At 37.0% G+C, this 22,108-nt stretch overlaps 1 protein-coding gene across 1 annotated transcript; it reads left to right on the top strand.

The window, feature by feature from the left end:
- The first annotated feature begins 14,455 nt into the window (after positions 1-14,455).
- Positions 14,456-20,308, top strand: LOC117336660. Its single transcript, XM_033897269.1, has 2 exons — positions 14,456-14,563; positions 19,760-20,308. The coding sequence occupies exons 1-2, from the start codon at positions 14,456-14,458 to the stop codon at positions 20,306-20,308; spliced, it is 657 nt and encodes a 218-aa protein (XP_033753160.1).
- Positions 20,309-22,108: the final 1,800 nt, after the last annotated feature.

The raw sequence follows: 22,108 nt of genomic DNA, 5'->3' as shown, positions 1-22,108 counted from the left end.
AATCAAACGCAGTGTAATAAACAAAATACGAATCATATAGAACTTACCTTGAATTACTGATCTGTATTCGGGAAGAAAGCTGATTCCATATGTTATTTTGAAAGCAAATACATAATCCAGTACAGCAAGTCAACAGTCCGATTGAAATGTGCGTGTGTACGGCTCACGTGTGTTTGCAGAACAAAGAACCGGAAGTTAAAATTACCGCGCAAATTGCACTAACGTTTGACATGAAACGTTCTCACAACGTTGTAGGAAAGTCCCGGACGTTGTGACCTGAATAGGATGTTTTCCGGACGTTCTCCGAACGTTTTGTGTCCACTGGGGTAGGAGGTCATCTCAGCATGACCTTTGAGCTTCAAATATAAGCCAATGCAAACTGATCAATGACGTCATTAATCAATCAATGACAAAGAGTCTTATACGAGCCTTCGGTTGCGTCTCCTTAGTATGTGTGACTCAATTCAGCGCTTGATTTGAAATACATGTACACAAAATTTCGCAAGCATAACTTCATTATGTTAATGGCCACGGTTATAAAAATACATGTATTGTTAATCCTCTTGAAGTTACATTGAAAGAAGAATAAAAAACGATAAAAATATCTCGTCGCAAGACGGATTATGTTCCCAACATGATTTCGAAAATTGTTACCGTACACGTTATAATTAAATTTCCTTTCAAACTGATTTTTGTCACGACGCTGTTGCCTTCACTGTCTATCTCTCGTACGATGAAGGAAAAACCAAAAGAACAGCAAACGTTGGTTAAATTATCAATTCGTTGAGGTATCTTGGTGAGCCGGAGTGTTTGAAGCCATGTTGTTTACCGTTGCTATCGACCATCGGAATACATCGGGAACGTTGTGTAAGTATTAATACTTCCGAAGAATGAAATCACACGGACAATTTCATAGGCGGCGCATTGATTGGCTGAGCTCAAAGGTCATGCTGAGATGACCTCCTACGGGGCATCGTTAGATCTTGTATTGTAGAGGATCGGAAATTACAAGTCTAATTTTAATTAGATTGCTAGAGAAACTTACATATGAAATTCGAGAAAATACAAATAACAAACTTCAATTGTCAAAATCAAAAATGGCTGCTTGTCGGCCATGTTGTTTTTCGATCGGTCCCAAATTGCAATATGCACATCTAGGGACCAAGGGAAACTTACATATGAAATTTGAGAAAGATCCCTTTAGTACTGTCCGAGAAATAGCGATAACAAGAATTATTTACGGAGAGACGGAGGGAGGGAGGGAGGGACCACTGAACATGGACGCAAGTCGATTTGAAAAACCCACCATCTTATTATGGTGGGCTAAACATTTCACGTCAAACACATCGATAAAAAATGAACTCTTACGAACACAACTCAACAACCGAAAATGACAACTGAAAAAAACAACAAAAGACTATTATAATCAGAAAGGTGATGGTTGATCGGAATTCACAAAACTAAAAATGATTGATACGATCAGAGATGGTATCCAAACATAAACATCGTATAAGCAGAATGTTAAAACCACAGAGGTGATGAATTTGGGGAAGTGATCGCTACCATCAAAACTCTAACCCAAAAACAGACAGCGATGAAGAAAAGCAGTACATTGAACATGTTAGCTATCTGCATAAATAAACAAGAGCAGCCTAACTCGAAGAAACACAGTATTCTACACAATACATAAAACGGTTCAAGGAAGAAAAGAATCTGTCAGGACCATGTGTACCCGCTTTACAGTATCGTGAATAGTCAAATCCACAATAAACAGTCGCCACAGCCTGGCATAAAAGGTGCGATTTACAACGCCTTGTTTGCATTCTAAAATGGATTTGCACGCATCGACAATCTACATATTAATAGGCTATCTGCGTCTCGTGGAGTAAAACAGGGATGTTTAGCCTCGCCGACGCTCATTGCAATCTATATAAATGTCTTCATAAAAGAGCTGAACTCTTCAGTGCTTTGTATTGACATAGACTGCATCAAGCTGTGCTGTCTATTTTATGCTGACGACATTGTGTTGTTGACATAATCAGTAAACCCCCCCCCCCCCACCAAATCCTTCTAAACATCTCATCTTGTTACCACCATTAGCATTTATCAGTGAATACTGGGAAAACTTAAGTTTTGCATTTAAGACACGGGAGTTCACCGACTACCCAATACACATTTTACACATGTGAGTATACCGACTACCCAATACACATTTTACACATGTGAGTATAACGACTACCCAATACACAATTTAGACATGGGAGTATATCGACTATATAATACACATTTTAAACATTGGAGTATACCGATTACCCAATACACACTTTAGACATAGGAGTATACCGACTACCCAATACCCATTTTAAACATTGGAGTATACCGACTACCCAATACACACTTTAGACATTAGAGTAAACCGACTACCCAATACACATTTTAGACGTTGGAGTATACCGACTACCCAATACACATTTAAGACATTGGAGTATACCGACTACCCAATACACATTTTAGACATTAGAGTAAACCGACTACCCAATACACATTTTAGACATAGGAGTATACCGACTACCCAATACACATTTTAGACATTAGAGTAAACCGACTACCCAATACACATTTTAGACGTTGGAGTATACCGACTACCCAATACACATTTTAGACATGGGAGTATACCAACTACCCAATACACATTTTAGACATGGGAGTATACCGACTACCCAATACACACTTTAGACATTAGAGTAAACCGACTACCCAATACATATTTTAGACGTTGGAGTATACCGACTACCCAATACACATTTTAGACATGGGAGTATACCGACTACCCAATACACATTTTAGACATGGGAGTATACCGACTACCCAATACACATTTTAGACATGGGAGTATACCGACTACCCAACACACATTTTAGACATGGGAGTATACCGACTACCCAATACACATTTAAGACATGGGAGTATGCCGACTACCCAATACACATTTTAGACATGGGAGTATACCGACTACCCAATACACATTTTAGACATTGGAGTATACCGACTACCCAATACACACTTTAGACATAGAAGTATACCGACTACCCAACACACATTTTAGACATGGGAGTATACCGACTACCCAATGCACATTTAAGATATGGGAGTATGCCGACTACCCAATACACATTTTAGACATGGGAGTATACCGACTACCCAATACACACTTTAGACATAGAAGTATACCGACTACCCAATACACATTTTAGACACGGGAGTATACCGACTACCCAATACACATTTTAGACATGGGAGTATACCGACTACCCAATACACATTTTAGACATGGGAGTATACCGACTACCCAACACACATTTTAGACATGGGAGTATACCGACTACCCAATACACATTTTAGACATGGGAGTATCCCGACTACCCAATACACATTTTAGACATGGGAGTATACCGACTACCCAATGCACATTTTAGACATTGGAGTATACCGACTACCCAATACACACTTTAGACATAGAAGTATACCGACTACCCAATACACATTTTAGACATTGGAGTATACCGACTACCCAATACACACTTTAGACGTTGGAGTATACCGACTACCCAATACACATTTTAGACGTTGGGGTATGTCGACTACCCAATACACATTTTAGACATGGGAGTATACCGACTACCCAATACACATTTTAGACGTTGGAGTATGCCGACTAGCCAATACACATTTTAGACACAGGAGTATAACGACTACCCAATACACATTTTAGACGTGGGAGTATACCGACTACCCAATACACATTTTAGACGTGGGAGTATACCGACTACCCAATACACACTTTAGACATGGGAGTATACCGACTACCCAATACACATTTTAGACATGGGAGTATAACGACTACCCAATACACATTTTAGACATGGGAGTATACCGATTACCCAATACACACTTTAGACATGGGAGTATACCGATTACCCAATACATACTTTAGACATTAGAGTAAACCGACTACCCAATACACATTTTAGACATGGGAGTATACCGATTACCCAATACATACTTTAGACATTAGAGTAAACCGACTACCCAATACACATTTTAGACATGGGAGTATACCGATTACCCAATACATACTTTAGACATTAGAGTAAACCGACTACCCAATACACATTTTAGACATGGGAGTATAACGACTACCCAATACACATTTTAGACATGGGAGTATGCCGACTACCCAATACACACTTTAGACATTGGAGTATACCGACTTCCCAACACACATTTTAGACATGGGAGTATACCAACTACCCAACACACATTTTAGACATGGGAGTATACCGACTACCCAATACACACTTTAGACATGTGAGTATACCAACTACCAAACACACATTTTAGACATGGGAGTATACCGACTACCCAATACACATTTTAGACATGGGAGTATACCGACTACCCAATACACACTTTAGACATAGGAGTATACCGACTACCCAATACACATTTTAGACATGGGAGTATACCGACTACCCAATACACATTTTAGACATGGGAGTATACCGACTACCCAATACACATTTTAGACATGGGAGTATGCCGACTACCCAACACACATTTTAGACATGGGAGTATACCGACTACCCAATACACATTTAAGACATGGGAGTATACCGACTACCCAATACACATTTTAGACATGGGAGTATACCGACTACCCAATACACATTTTAGACATTGGAGTATACCGACTACCCAATACACACTTTAGACATAGAAGTATACCGACTACCCAATACACATTTTAGACATGGGAGAATGCCGACTACCCAATACACATTTTAGACACGGGAGTATACCGACTACCCAATACACACTTTAGACATGTGAGTATGCCGACTACCCAATACACACTTTAGACGTTGGAGTATACCGACTACCCAATACACATTTTAGACGTTGGGGTATGTCGACTACCCAATACACATTTTAGACATGGGAGTATACCGACTACCCAATACACATTTTAGACATGGGAGTATACCGACTACCCAATACACATTTTAGACGTTGGAGTATGCCGACTAGCCAATACACATTTTAGACATGGGAGTATAACGACTACCCAATACACATTTTAGACGTGGGAGTATACCGACTACCCAACACACACTTTAGACATGGGAGTATACCGACTACCCAATACACATTTTAGACACGGGAGTATACCGACTACCCAACACACATTTTAGACATGGGAGTATACCGACTACCCAATACACATTTTAGACATGGGAGTATGCCGACTATATAATACACATTTTAGACATGGGAGTATGCCGACAACCCAATACACATTTTAGACACGGGAGTATGCCGACTACCCAATACACATTTAAGACACGGGAGTATGCCGACTATATAATACACATTTTAGACATGGGAGTATACCGACTACCCAATACACATTTTAGACGTTGGAGTATACCGACTACCCAATACACATTTTAGACACGGGAGTATACCGACTACCCAATACACATTTTAGACACGGGAGTATACCGACTACCCAATACACATTTTAGACACAAGAGTATACCGACTATATAATACACATTTTAGACATGGGAGTATGCCGACTATATAATACACATTTTAGACATGGGAGTATACCGACTACCCAATACACATTTTAGACATGGGAGTATGCCGACTACCCAAAACACATTTTAGACCCGGGAGTATGCCGACTATATAATACACATTTTAGACATGGGAGTATACCGACTACCCAATACACATTTTAGACGTTGGAGTATACCGACTACCCAATACCCATTTAAGACATGGGAGTATGCCGACTACCCAATACACATTTTAGACATGGGAGTATACCGACTACCCAACACACATTTAAGACATGGGAATATACCGACTACCCAACACACATTTAAGACATGGGAGTATACCGACTACCAAATACACATTTAAGACATGAGAGTATACCGACTACCCAATACACATTCATCTGTAACGGACACTCACTAGAACTTACGGATTGCTATGCATAATAAGGTCTTTGGTGTTCGATGTTCTTCGCTATGAAATAACTCTAAAGCTGCTAGTCGAGCCACTGGTATGTTTATTTCAATTTTTTTTCCATGCCGCTGGAATTAATTTCTCTGCTTATAAAAGACTGTATGAATTTAACTTGTACAACCTGTTATTTTATACTGTTTTACCATGGGGTCAGTCTCAGCGGAAAATTGATAATATTCAGAATCAAGTCATGAGAGTTTTCATGAGAAGGTCAAAAATATATTGAATGTTGGTGTAATATATGCAGGAGATTTGGAGTATAGTTTTATTGTCTAAAGTATCTCATTAGTCATTCCCTGCTGAATGTTAATGTATCTTTTATGCTGATGTGTCTAAAATACCTGTTTTATATGTTTATTTTAACATGTGACATTTTAATAAAATATGATGATCGAGTGGTTGTATCTTTTTCCAGAACGACGTGTGGTGTAACGTGTATGATTCATACGCAGTACTAAGCAACTCCCTCATATAGACATCGTCGGTCCCCACGAGAATTCTTTAATTTGATCCTTGGTACACTGGTTTGGCAACCTTTGGTTTGACATGAATATTGATACTTCAACCGACCAATCAAAATGCTTCCTACAAATGAAATCTTTAAAATAGAAACGGTTTGTTATCTGATATCTTGCCAAACGAACCAAGGAAAATTTTCTGCGTAACCAATCAGTTTTCTGAATTTGGTTAATGAATTTTCAATGAATGCCAGACTTTTTGTGTCAGTGATCCTACGGGATCGATCGGAGCTATGACGAGATATCACGAGTATGGGTACGACGATGACATACATCAGCCTGCAAAAACTACACGCTAGCAGGGAACCAGTAACTGTACACCTTGATTTTTCACAAGTAAATATTTGTTTAAACAGATGACGATTTGTCAAAAAAATATTTGTATATAGATAGTATTACTCTATTGTAGGAGGGCTGATTTCGGTCATGTCGCACTATGATATTGGCATCCCCACCAAGCGACAATGCAACAGTGTGACAATGTTCCATGTGAAGAGCTACATGACGCCATGCAAAGCGCAAAATTGCACCATGACGTCATTGCAGTAGGTGATGAACATTGTAAATGATAGGATTGCATGTTTCAGGACAGACCTCACTATTCATATGACTGTAGATATTAAAGGATATACCTGGTACAGGTGTGATGTAATATATTGTATATAATAGGCTTAATACAATAAATAATTTGTTATACTTACTGTCCAAGGTACCCCCTTCACTATCCATATCACAGTAGACATCAAAGAATCTACCTGGTACAGATGTGATATACTATATTGTATATAATAGGCTTAATACAATAAATAATTTGTTATACTTACTGTCCAATGTACCCCTTCACTATCCATATCACAGTAGACATCAAAGAATCTACCTGGTACAGATGTGATATAATATATTGTATATAATAGGCTTAATACAATAAATAATTTGTTATACTTACTGTCCAAGGTACCCCCTACACTATCCATATCACAATATACATCAAAGGATCTACCTGGTACAGATGTGATATAATATATTGTATATAATAGGCTTAATACAATAAATAATTTGTTATACTTACTGTCCAAGGACCCCCTTCACTATCCATATCACAGTAGACATCAAAGGATGTACCTGGTACAGGTGTCATGCGATATACTCCAGACAAATCGGATGGGTCCAGGTTTCCGCACGCTCCGCTATCTAAATTGATTTATTCGATTAATGATATCCAGCAAATGATAGTGTAACAAGTGGTAGTCAATTTCAATTACAACTTTCAATATAATTTTATCTGTTTACAAATAAGTCAGATGTAAAAAAAACCATTTTTTATAGCCAATCACTGGCTGAGGAACAGGTGAAAAAGTTATAAAACACTTTGTAGATATTATTATAGCGTTATGGAGTGCATTGCTTATAAAGGGTTTTGGAAATTTTATTACAAGTAACTGTTCCAAAAAGGGGAGAGAAAATCGAAATATTGTGAGCATTGTTTCCATTCAATCCACTACAATAGGTAGATATCGTACGATGGCATACAGACATGCTTCAATAAAAGAGGGACTATATATGATTGACATTGTCGGTCAATTCCTGTTATATTTGACAGCAACATATCAATCGAACCCATTGTAAAATTAAAGTTCATTGCAAGACGTTCGTAATCTTGTGGATGAACCCTTGAAATATGGACAGTAGTTTCTTAAATGAACACAAACAAATTGGAAGCAAATATACGTTCTCACGATCCTCCGTACACTTCCCCTGGGCCTTTTCGTGCTATTTCCGAAGCCAAAGACTAATCTACGATATTCATGTAGAAATTGGTAGTTAGCCTTAATTAAGATGTAACCACGAGGTATTATAATGTACAGTCCTGTCGTTATATAAATACTTACACCCGTCAGAGATGTGGTATTATAATGTACAGTCCTGTCGTTATATAAATACTTACACCCGTCAGAGATGTGGTGTTATAATGTACAGTCCTGTCGTTATATAAATACTTACACCCGTCAGAGATGTGGTGTTATAATGTACAGTCCTGTCGTTATATAAATACTTACACCCGTCAGAGATGTGGTGTTATAATGTACAGCCATGACGTTATATAAATACTTACACCCGTCAGAGATGTGGTGTTATAATGTACAGTCCTGTCGTTATATAAATACTTACACCCGTCAGAGATGTGGTGTTATAATGTACAGTCCATGTACGTTATATAAATACTTACACCCGTCAGAGATGTGGTGTTATAATGTACAGTCCTGTCGTTATATAAATACTTACACCCGTCAGAGATGTGGTGTTATAATGTACAGTCCTGTCGTTATATAAATACTTACACCCGTCAGAGATGTGGTGTTATAATGTACAGTCCTGTCGTTATATAAATACTTACACCCGTCAGAGATGTGGTGTTATAATGTACAGTCCTGTCGTTATATAAATACTTACACCCGTCAGAGATGTGGTGTTATAATGTACAGTCCTGTCGTTATATAAATACTTACACCCGTCAGAGATGTGGTGTTATAATGTACAGTCCTGTCGTTATATAAATACTTACACCAGTCAGAGATGTGGTGTTATAATGTACAGTCCTGTCGTTATATAAATACTTACACCAGTCAGAGATGTGGTGTTATAATGTACAGTCCTATCGTTATATAAATACTTACACCCGTCAGAGATGTGGTGTTATAATGTACAGTCCTATCGTTATATAAATACTTACACCCGTCAGAGATGTGGTGTTATAATGTACAGTCCTGTCGTTATATAAATACTTACACCAGTCAGAGGTGTGGTATTATAATGTACAGTTCTGTCGTTAGTTAAATACTTACACCCATCTGAGATGTCAACAACGTATATATTTTATCTTTGATATATTTTCATGATGGCATCATGGATTTTATTGTTTTCTTGTTTGACATTATATTGTTATATTACATTTTTGCCAGTGAAATATAGAAACTTATCAAACTGATAAAACTTATGTTTTCACTGAAGCGATGAGCAGTGAAAACATAAGATTTTGCAGTGAAAATTTAAGTTTTGCAGTAAGAATATAAATGTTTCGTTTTTGACCAATCAGAGCGAACTATTGAAACTTGCCTTTTTTTTTTTTAAATCGAAGCGAAAATAGATGAATGGTTAAATTTGCTGTATTTCTGAAATACCAATACTAGTTTTTGACAAACTACTCACTGAAAGTTAGCTTTTTATGTAGATGCATTTTGTATTCTCTGAAAAGTGCAGAAAACTCTTAAATTGCGTTCATCAGTCCTTTCAAAATGGCGCCACCAAGTTGACGTAGAATAACGTCACAAAGAGACGTCGTTACTGATTCCTGCACTTAATTAATTTTCAACTTTATATATATTTCGATGATTTCAATTTTGTTTTTTCCGTATAAAAATGCAATAAAAAGGGAATTGAATGATTTCACGTTGAATGTAATATATATTTAATTCGTATGACAGCAGATATTTTCGAAAACTGAGACGTACTTTGAAATTTTGAAAATGTTACATACTCTGAGGGAATAAAGATTGGGACATACATATAGGTTTTATTAAAAGATCATTGGGGTTCCTCAAAATTAAGATTCAATTTATTGCACCTGTTAACACTGATATATTCGTTATGTGAATGTAAGCCAGGTTTAAAATCAAGATTCCATTAAGCAACTACTCGGGCCAGCATGTAAAAAACCGTTTTGATGACTTATATGACAATCGGTTTCTTCAAAATATAAAACGGGTCTGAATCAAAATTTTCTTATACAAGAACAGGTAAGAAGAACATGATATACTAAAATATTTACATCTCTCTCTTCTTCAGTTGAGCAAACTCTGACTGCGAATAAGCTAGGCTCAGCGGATTAATAAGAGCGGGGATCGGTAACATGATTATGACGTCGTCTATTTGTGACGTTACCGGAACGGCAACTAGACGGCGCAATTTTGAAAGGATTGATCAACACAATTTTAGCTTTTTCTCCTGTTACTCGAAGATCTCTGCACAAAAAGCTAACGTCAAGTGAGTTTTTTGTCAAAAAATAAACTAGATATTGCGGAAATGAGTGCATATTTACGTTCTCCACGAGGTAAGCTAACAACAAATAGCTGAAGCGTACAGTTTCAAAAGAACATTTGACCACGTCACTACTAAATTCGTGTCAATACACGCTGTGTTTAACAACCATAGCTTATCTGAGACGGAAATTGTGGATTGTGAATATATCAACTAATTAGAAACGTAAAAGGTATTAAACCCAAATGTTCAGTTATTTCTTTTAATTTTGTTAGTAATACTGATGTCTTTACGTAGATTCACAGGAACTATATTGTCTTTGTACTGTTTCTAAACCATTTGTTTGATGTAAATATAAGGATTGTACCTCATTTTGACTGCGTATATGGTAACGAACATATCATATGGAGCGCTAACCATAGGAAATGTTCGTTGCCAACTCCGGGCATACTTCCGTACACGCAGTCAAAATGAGGTACAATCCTTATATGTTTCCAAAGAACAGTGTAAAACAAGGGCACAAATGGATGAAAATCTACATGAACTCCCTCGAAAAGTCATAACGCGATATGGACAGGTACGAAGCAGTATAACTTGGGCGGTCAATCTTCAACCTATTACCCTATCTACCACCGTTGACGGATTCCACGCCAAGGGATTGAAGTCCTACAGTCATAACGTTAATGGGGACTAATACACACAGGAGGATTATGTTGACAATACATCATCAACTTTGATAACAATGATAACCAGACAGACAAAATGGCCAGTCACAGACTAAGGAGTGACGACTTGATACTTGTCCTCATGGTAAATCGCTAGAAACATTAACTAGGATTTTTCCATGCTAATCATATGGTCCATCTATTGTTACTCTGATAATTACTAAACACAACAATGTGTGCTATTACCTCCTATAATTGCATTTGTGTTGTTATCTCCTGTGATTACATGTATGTTGGTGTCTCCCATGACTCCAGTTCTGCTGGTGTCTCCTGTAACTCCATTTGTGCTTGTGTCTCCTGTAACTCCATTTGTGCTTGTGTCTCCTGTAACTCCATGGGTGTTGCTGTCACCTGTAACTCCATGAGTGTTGCTGTCACCTGTAACTCCATTTGTGCTTGTGTCTCCTGTAACTCCATGGGTGTTGCTGTCACCTGTAACTCCATGAGTGTTGCTGTCACCTGTAACTCCATGGGTGTTGCTGTCACCTGTAATTCCATGGGTGTTGCTGTCACCTGTAATTCCATGTACTTTGAGTACATTCTGAGCTCCTGCCTCTGCAGTTTGATTAATGATATCGTTGAGAACACAACGTCGAGATGACCTGTCATACGACGCCACTGACCGGTTATACGTCAGGGCGGTCAATACACACTCAATAGGTGATGCCACCAAAAAGTTCGGACCGACATTGTCTTGTAATTGTACTTCATCGTTCACACTCTCCACATTCCATATTTCCTGTATAGTTTCGAAACAACTGACGACTGCAAGCACTGTAAAATAGTATCTGGGTAAAAAATATTGTAAAAAAAAAAAAAAAAAAAAAAAGTATAAGTAGCTTTGATGTAATGGCAGTAAATCAAATATATTTCTACTATAATATGCGGGTGCTATTCAACTCCCAAGGCATGAAATATCACTACAACTGTTGAGTAACATTCAATTTATACCACACGTGGAACAAACTCTAAACGCGTTTTGATTGGTTGACACGGTGACCTTTGACCGGGACTATTTTTTTAATCCCGTGGTTTAAATACAATTTGATTGGCTAACACTTAAGGCCGCTTCACGATTCCTGGAAAAAATATATATAGATTTTTTCATCAATTTATTGCGTTGAAAGAATAATCTTTCTTAATATTTTGTTATGATTTGTAACAAATTGTAATATTGTTCATACATTTCCGAATTTGCCAGTATTGCATATTAATTAGCGGCATTTCAGGTCATATCCTTACACCACACCTGATATTGTGAAAAGAACACACGTTGACATAAAACAGGAAAGCTTTTCTATTGATGTAGAAACAGGTCACATAAATCAATAGTTGTTGTATATGGTATTTCTTTCGCTCTCGTAACTTATTTTTCAAAAGTTACCAAAAAAACAGTTGCTAAAGCTCTTTTTTTTTGTAACTTTTGAAAAATAGCTAACTCGAGTGAAAGAAATACCATATACAACAACTACTCATTGTGTCACATCTATTTATTGTGCATGTCATGTATATTCTCGAGAAAACTTAATACGCATAGAGATGATACCAATGTTATATAAGAAATCCAATGCTTACCGTTTAGATATTGTGCTACCGAAAACCATGCCATGGCTATATAGCACAGTAGACTGTATTTACAGTTTTTTCCGCTGATGTAGTCTTCGATTTTATGGTATGCTGTTAAGTGAAAGAAAACAAAAGAACAATATATATATATATAATACCTGCGCAAAGAAACAACAGCGCAAATCGACACAATAACGAAACCTTTAGTACAACTCAAAATCGAATATTTGCAATTGCCTCCGTTTCCAAATCGATGATAGAAGTGCCAGAAAATAAGTGTATTTCTCAATGACTCGATTTGGCTCCTTACTGGGTTAATCGCCCCGTGAACAACAAGAGTCATTCTAAGCCAGGACCTCCTTGTATTAATTGTTGGCTATCTCACTGAACAGCATTTACGAGAGGCTCGCAGTATGCGATCCGGAACAATTATGGAAAAATGTCTTGCCCAAGGACATGTTACAAGAACGACAGCACAGACCTGTCGTTTCTATGCTTCCTGAGAAACACAAACCGACACGAGTACGGAGCGTCGAATCACACACTTAGGATCTTCACCTGAGATCACGTGACCGGCACTCTAACTTACTGAGCTATTACGTCCTCCGCCTCCCACCCCGTAGTGTAGAACATGCCCAAGGTCTCTGCGTTTGAGTATACGTATGTAAATATTTAAGGACTAATTTCCTCAAACTACGTGTCAGGGTTAAATAACAAGCGCCATGCTGAATATTCTTATGAACACTAAGTAATTATTTTATAAAATACTCAGACAGCTGTGCAATTGTTGCATAATTGAAAAGCGGGCAATTTATTTCTGATGTTGACGCGGAGAATGTGGGAGGGGTTAAACTTAGCTTTGGAAATGGATGTCCTGTGCATGGACAAACTTGACACCGCCATCTTTTGACTATTTGAATGCTGTTATTGATAATAAAATAAAATATTGAAAATTTAAGGATTAATATTTTGTTTGTTTAAATATTAAGTTATACATCCGATGGAACAGTTGGTGAACTGTTCGTACTAGTGAACAATATAGTTTTTATAGAATGAATAATTTTCGATATTTCACTGGTAAAAATGTAATAAATAGCATTATGGCCGACCTCCATCAAAGAGTATTTCCGACTCATGCATGTTGTATTCCTTTGCATGGCTATACTAGTCGTAATGGGCTCAGAAATCAACACAGGACCTTCTAAACAAAGGGAAGGTTGACAACTCCGCTTGAATTGATGAAGAAAATGTTTAAATCACAATGAGCGTTCTTAAACATATTGATGGGCAATTGAGCGACATCCAGTCACGAATGGAAGAATGCAGTTTTCAATTTTACGAAATTGAATCCGATTTCGAAATAGAATTTAACAACAGGCATAGCCTATAAAAGCTCTCTCCTAAAGAATAATGCATTGACGAATGTAAAGGCATAAGAAAAGAAATGAATGCGATGAAGACTGAATGTTGAAAGAACATACATGTAGGATCTCTAACGCTGATGATAGACAAATGAGAGCAAAAGACGAGAGCCAGGAGGAAGTACCGAAAAAGAAAAATCTGATTTTTCTAAATCTTTCTGATCTGAAAAGGAAAATGAAAAGTCGGGCGAAACTGAAGGTATGGTAGGGACTATCTGTGTGACACTTTATGCATCTCAGAGGTAGTAGAAGATATATTCCTACCCATAGATAAGGCCTCGAGACTCGGGGGGAAAAATCAACAGACAACAATAGAGCTTTGGTAATGGAATACAGGATGTGTGCATTCCGCGAGAAAAGACGGAAGGAGGTGTTGAGGATGTTAAAAATCAGTCATAAAGGAGGACTTCTTTAACGTTATCTAGAGAAGGCAAGGTCTATGGTAGGAGAGTGGGAGAGTGTTCATAAGGTACAACCACATTGTGTTTAAAGGAAGCACATTCTCTTACGATCTGGATCAAGACTTTATGGTAGCCGGACTGCGGACTGGATGGAGAATTTATTGAAATCGTAGTGTGGCCAAGGCCCAAGCACATGCATAAATATGTAATTTTATCATTGAATGTCAACGGTTTGAGGAAACTAATAAATACTACATTTAATGATTTCAAAAAAAAGACAACAACAACAAACAAACAAACAGTTTGAAACTTTTGACTTAATTGTGTTAATTTAACGAAGAAATTCGAAAATGTTATACCAGTATAGGGTGCGTGAATATAACGGAAATGGGAGAATGAAGTATTTTTCATTTTTGAAAGGGTAATTTTTCCTTCTGAAAATGGTGTATTTTTCATTGTGAGACAATCCACGGGGAACAGGGATACACTATTTATTTGGACTATATCCCCTTCAAGAATAGGTACGTTCTCGAAAAGAGAACGAGAGGAATGGGATTAAATGAGTTGCACAGTTTCAGGTAAAAACGTACAATTTGTTGTACCTGGTCACATGAATGTTAGAGTAGGAGGGGAACAAGATGATTTCTTTTTGTAGATATTGAGTACGACGAAGATTGGTTCAATATTTCTGGAACATCAAGTGATACAGCTTTCTCCCAAAGGTTCACTGATTTATCTCTATTTTTAGACGTGAAAGATTTCTCTGTCAACCCTTAGGATATTAAAACAAGCTACTTATATTCCTAAAGATGACGTTTGAAATAGAGGACGACGTTAGTGTTGGTGCGAATGGTGATAAGGGCAACATTATTTGAGCATTTCGCCCTATTGGTACATATGTGATGTTTAAGGTACACATGAGTGACTCAGGTCAGATAGTCAGTGCAGTCAAGCATGAATTGGTTAAAGTTTATGTTAGATGATTTCATTGAAGATTTTAATACTTCAGATAAATTTACCTCCACTTGACCCGCTCCGAAACCTACATCAACATTTTCTCCTGCCCCTATGACTCTACCTTCCTTTGATCCTTTCCATACCCAATAAAGTGACATCTCCGTAAACCAATGCCAATCCGAGATTTGTAGCAATGGATCAGAAAAGTATAGCGAAGTTTGCGCCAGAACAAGAAAACCACAATACAATGAAAAAAAAAACACAACAAAAAACAAACCTTTGCAATGTGAACCTGTTGCGCTTGTCTCTTCACTAGGAAAAATAAATGAACAGAGACTCATACCCGACATTCCAGGTGTAGGACTAAATTCGAACTGAGGAAATGTGTCGTTTGTGTGTCCCACAAAGATGGTTCCGAGTACCGGTCAGGTTATTAAAAGGACTGATAGGGTCATTTGAAAGAGATATCGATATGGCAATAGTCTAGCTACTGACTTGCAGTCAAAACACAAAGCCGTCAGCTGCCGACAGGATCGATAAACATGAAGGGGACTTTACATTTGTGTCCATATAGGCTAGAGTGTGAATGATTATGACTTAAGTTTTTAAATAATGATGAATCTGATCACTTTCCACTGGGATGAATATGCATGAAAAAAGTGTTACGAAGGAGGATAATGTTCTCCCCCGGAAAAGAATAAGATGCAATAGAGAAAGATATATTCAATGTGAAATTAGAGAATGTTATCTCAGGTGGATTGAAAAGATTTCAAGAAACCATGATTTCGTATGGAGGGGATAAGATTGTCAAGTCATTAGTGGATAAGAGCGCGAACAGAGAGTCAAAATGTGGTATGCACCTTAACAAGTTTTCTTGATGGAAGTGTCAAACAGTGGATTAAAACTTATACAATACATACATCATCGGCTATAATACAAAATCGCTTTCTATCAAACTCATTTTCATTAAATAGAGGCTGCAGACAAGGGGACCCAGAAAATAATAATAGTAAATGATAATAACAGTATTAAAAGGTTATAAGTCAATCCAAAAAGCCATGAGCTGTCGCAGTTTGCTGATGACACCACCTTCATCTTAAATGGCTCCGAAAATCTGTTAGAGAATCATAAATACAATAGAACGATATGCTCAGATTTAATGGCTTAACGTTAATAGGGATTAAACCTCAGTTATCTGGCTTGGATGGAAACTACAGTGGGGAAAACATATTATTACATTTTTACCAGTGAAATATCAAAAATTATTCATTCTATAAAAGTGATATTTTTCAAAAATATCACTTTTGCTGATTTGACCAATCAAATTAATGATTAGAAAATACCAAAATAATTGACCAATCAGAAAGCCCGACATATATGTCAGCACCTGGACAGGGGAAACTACTTTTTTTTTGTTTTCAAACTTTCGCTGTAGACCTAGTTAGCATACGGGGTAGGTGTTTCGATGATAAAAAATGTAATGTAAAATGCGCACTCGTGAAAAATATCAAAATATTAGCCACACGAGTGAAATATATTTGGTATTACTGAAGGCACTGTTAGATATCCTATATTTCTTCTTAATAGAAATAAATTTTTCTGTAAATTTAGATATTAAATGGCAATTTTTGTTCCTGTTTTCACCTTTTCCCCCCAAATAAAATGTGAATGGAATGTGGTAGAACTAACTAAAATGTAACGATGAAAAAAATCAAATGTTTGCAATATATTACAGGAATCAAATGAAAAAGCGATGTTACTTTGGAAATAGATTTTGTCTATTCCTGTAATTGACAAAATTCCCCCCAAATTGGAATCAGCTATTTTGCGATTCCATTGATTGTCCGGCTGTTACGTCTATTCGTATAACGCCGTAAAAGCTGATTTCTTTTTTTGATAACATTAAATACAAAAACAAGTTAAAATATAAGGGATAATTTCTTCAGGAAAAGTTCTTTTTTTAATCGTTCACTGGTGAGTAAACTACATTAAAAAACTTAAATGACACTTGTTATCGTTTACTGGTGTGTAAACTACATTTTGTACGTGCGTCCCTCAAAATATCAAAATAAGCAGTTTACAAACCAGTAAATGACAAAAAACAGAACTATTTCTTAAGTGGACTGTACATACAATTTTATGAACAGTTTTAATAATGTTAAAATAATCATTTCAAACATTGTATTTACATATTTTGGGCCTTCAATGCACGAAAAATATTGAAAAAAACATGCATTGTGGCTGGCGCCATGAAAGATTGAATAAAATTAAATTAAAAAAAAAATTGAATTGAAAATATCGAATTTGAATTTACTTAGAGGCTCAGGTAGCAATAGGTCCAATTCATGATTTTTCAAATGTATCATCAATATAAGACTTTCACCAGAAAAGACATACAAAAGAAAAAAGAAAGATACCTACCAGAAAAGACATCCAACAGAAAAGACACCTATCAGAGGACATCCACTAGAAAAGACATACACAAAAAAGGCACCCCACAGAAAAGACATCCAACAGAAAAGACACCCACCAGAAAAGACATCCAACAGAAAAGACATCCAACAGAAATGACATCCACCAGAAAAGACACCGAACAGAAAAGATATACATCAGAAAATAGATCTACCATAAAACATCCATCAGAAAAGACATCCATCAGATAAGACACCCAACAAAAACAAAGAAAAGAAAAAAACACCCACCAGAGAAGACCCCCCCCCCCCCCCAAAAAAAAAACAACAACAAAAATTAACACCCACCAGAAAAGACACCCACCAGAAACCCGCCAACCAGAAAAGACATCCAACAGAAAAGATATCCACCAGAAAAGACGACCACCACAAAAGATATCCACCAGAAAAGACACCCACCAGTAAAGACATCTACCAGAAAAGACACAAGGCAGAAAAACGTCCACCAGAAAAGGAAAGACACCCAACAGATTTGACACCAGAGAGACACTCATCAGAATTGACGCAAATGAGAAAAGACATTCATCAGAAAAAAATCCACAAGAAAAAACATCCATAAGAAATGATTCCAACCTAAGAAAAAAACACACAACGGAAAAGTCACCCTCAGAAAAGACATCTACTAGAATAGACGTCCAATAGAAAAACACACAACAGAAAAGACATCCAACAGAAAAGACACCGAACAGACAGGCCACCGAACAGAAAAGACACCAAACAGAAAAGACACCGAACAGAAAAGAAATCCACCAGAAAAGACACCCAACAGAAAAGACACCCAACAGAAAAGACATCTAACAGAAAAGACACCGAACAGAAAAGAAATCCACCAGAAAAGACACCCAACAGAAAAGAAATCTAACAGAAAAGATACCGAACAGAAAAGAAATCTAACAGAAAAGACACCGAACAGAAAAGAAATCCACCAGAAAAGACACCCAACAGAAAAGACATCTACCAGAAAAGACAACAGGCAGAAAAACGTCCACCAGAAAGGACACCACACAGATTTGACACCAGACAGAAAAGACAATCATCAGAATAGACGCAAATAAGAAAAGATATCCATTAGAAATGATTCCAACCTAAAAAGAAAAAACACACAACAGAAAAGACATCAATCAGAAAAGACACCCAATAGAAAAGACATCCACCAGAAATGATATCCAACAGAAAAGACACCCACCAGTAAAGACATCTTGCAGAAAAGACATCTACCAGAAAAGACACCAGACAGAAAAACGTCCACCACAAAAGACATCATAATGATTTGTCAACAGACATAAAAGACACTCATCAGAAAAGACGCCGAACAGAAAAAACATCCAACAAAACACTAAACAGAAAAGACATCTATCAGAACAGACACCCAACAGAAAAGACCTTCATCAGAAAAGACATCCAACATATACGACATCCACCAGCAAAGACACCAAACAGGAAAGACATCCAACAGAAAAGACACCCACAAGAAAGGACATCGAATAGAAAAGACATCCAACAGAAAAAACACTCACCAGAAGACATCCATAAGATAAGAAACCAACCTGAAAAGACATTCAACAGAAAAGACACTCAGCTGAAAAGACACACAACCGAAAAGACATCCAACAGAAAAAACACACACCAGAAAAGACATCCATAAGAAAAACCACCGAACAGAAAAAACTTTCAACAAAAAAGACAACCATCAGAAAAGACACCTACCAGAGGACATCCATCAGAAAAGAAAACCATCGGAAAAGACAACCATCGGAAAAAAACATCAATCCGGAAAAACCTCCGCCAGAAGAGACATCCTACAACAAAGACACCCGGCAGAAAAGACGTCCAACAAAAAGATACTCACCAGAAAAGACAACCGCCAGAAAAGACACCCAACAAAAAGACACTCACCAGAAAAGACAACCGCCAGAAAAGACACACACAAAAAACAAAAACCAACAAAAAAGGACACCTTACAAATATGACGCTCACCAGAAAAGATTCCTGCCAGAAAAGACACGAAACAGAGAAGATACCCACCAGAAAAGACCCCTACTAGAAAACACATCCACAGTTCTGAATCACCTCTTAGGCTTAGAGCTTAATGCATTATATATCGTAGACTTTTAATGCCTGGCACAAACTAGAATTCTTAAATCTAAATGTATGCAGATGATGATAATTATAATAATGCTAGAAATAATACTGTATATCATATAACACTAATTACGATACTTACATTTTAAAACTCTAACCTTCAGCAGGCAACGTCCGTCTATCTCTATTAGGGCTACTACCCTTGTACATGTATATATAGGACAAATAATGCAGTTCTGGGAACAATAAAAAAAAAACGCATTAATGAATGTTGGATAAACGTAGACAAACATCCATAATCAAAGAATTATGGAAGTGGATATTATGAATTTCAGGTTATGTTCCTGGAAATTTATGCTAACAATAGATAAGCCTTCATTAGTTATTAGGTATTAACAAAAACATTTTACAGTGGATAGGTTCTAAAAATATCTACTGGTAATCAACTGAAGTCAGTCATCTCGGAACATTTTGTTTCGTAAATAATTAAAAATATTTTCACAGCGTCAAGGAAACCGTATTTGAGAACAATACTAAAGTCTAAAAGTATTTCACAACGTTAGACATTTTATTATTCATGAAGACCTCAAAGGTTGTCATACAATTTTCTGCTTTAATTTTTAATGTACACTGTTGCCTGCAAAATGGCTCAGCGCTGATCAAGCGTGCAATAACTATCTTCTCCTTTTGTGAACACAACCTGTTAACACCTTTTGTGACATAGGAAAATGGGACTGAGAGATCCAGTATTTGCGGATATAATACGATTAAAAATGAACAATTACTATAATGGTGAGGTTCGTTCTTGTTTTAAACTTTAAAAATCACCGAAAATTGCATGTTTGGAAAACCTGATTTAGGAATCGTGTGACAAACATGACAAATGTGCATATTCAATGATTTATGGCTGCGGATATTATGGATTTTAGGTAACGTCCCTGGACATTGATGCTAGTGATAGATAAGCATTGATTAGTTATTGAGTAGTTTTACAAACGTTTTATAGTTTGAAAGTTCTAAAAATGTTACAGGAATAGCACCTTAGATGTTTTATCTTGAATATTTTGTTTTGTACATATTGAACAGTTTGTCACAATGCCAGGAACAACGCATTTGAGAACAACACAAAAGTCTTAAAGTAAATCATAACGTTAGTAACAAGTTTATTACTTGAGTATTATTAAGTCTTTTTAAGATGGTCTAACCATTTTCTGATTAAATGGTATAAAGTATAAAGAAAATAAATGTGTAATTAAACATATATACATGGCAATTGATGACGATCTATTTTGTTGAAAGGAACAGTGCAGTAGCTGATGTTCTGATGTAATGAAAATGACAGGTCTTTTCGGCCGCAATAAAGATCTATGCAAGATGGTTTGGTTTGGTTTATTTTGTTTAACGTCCTATTAACATCTAAGGTCATTTAAGGACGGCCTCCCATGCGTGCGACATGTATCCGTGTGGTGAGTGCGTATGTGTGTTTTTGGAGGCTGCGGTATGTTCGTGTTAAGTCTCCTTGTGATAGGCCGGAACTTTTGCCGATTTAAAGTGCTATCTCACTGAAGCATACTGCCGAAGACATCCAGCAGCACACCCCACCCGGTCACATTATACTGACAACGGGCCAACCAGTCGTCCCACTCCAAATATGCTGAACGCTAAGCAGGAGTAGCAACTACCATTTTTAAAGACTCTGGTATGTCTCGGCTAGGGGACAGAACCCAAAACCTTCCTCACAGCGGCGAACGCTCAACTAAAGGCCAAAAGTGAGGCATTGTCAAGGGAGACATTAGGAAGAAGAAAGTTGTTAAGAAAGAAGAGAAAAGATAA

This window comes from Pecten maximus, chromosome 10 (genome assembly GCF_902652985.1).
Source record: "Pecten maximus chromosome 10, xPecMax1.1, whole genome shotgun sequence".
Classification (NCBI taxonomy): domain Eukaryota; kingdom Metazoa; phylum Mollusca; class Bivalvia; order Pectinida; family Pectinidae; genus Pecten; species Pecten maximus.
Note: the sequence above shows the minus strand (reverse complement) of the source record. Positions and strands in the feature narration are given on the sequence as shown.

Excerpts from the sequence above, each read along its gene's own strand:
- LOC117336660 (XM_033897269.1), top strand. The coding sequence starts at position 14,456 with ATGAGAGCAAAAGACGAGAGCCAGGAGGAAGTACCGAAAAAGAAAAAT. Across the intron at positions 14,564-19,759 it reads AAAGTCGGGCGAAACTGAAG|AAAAGACACTCAGCTGAAAA; the intron begins GTATGGTAGGGA and ends GACATTCAACAG.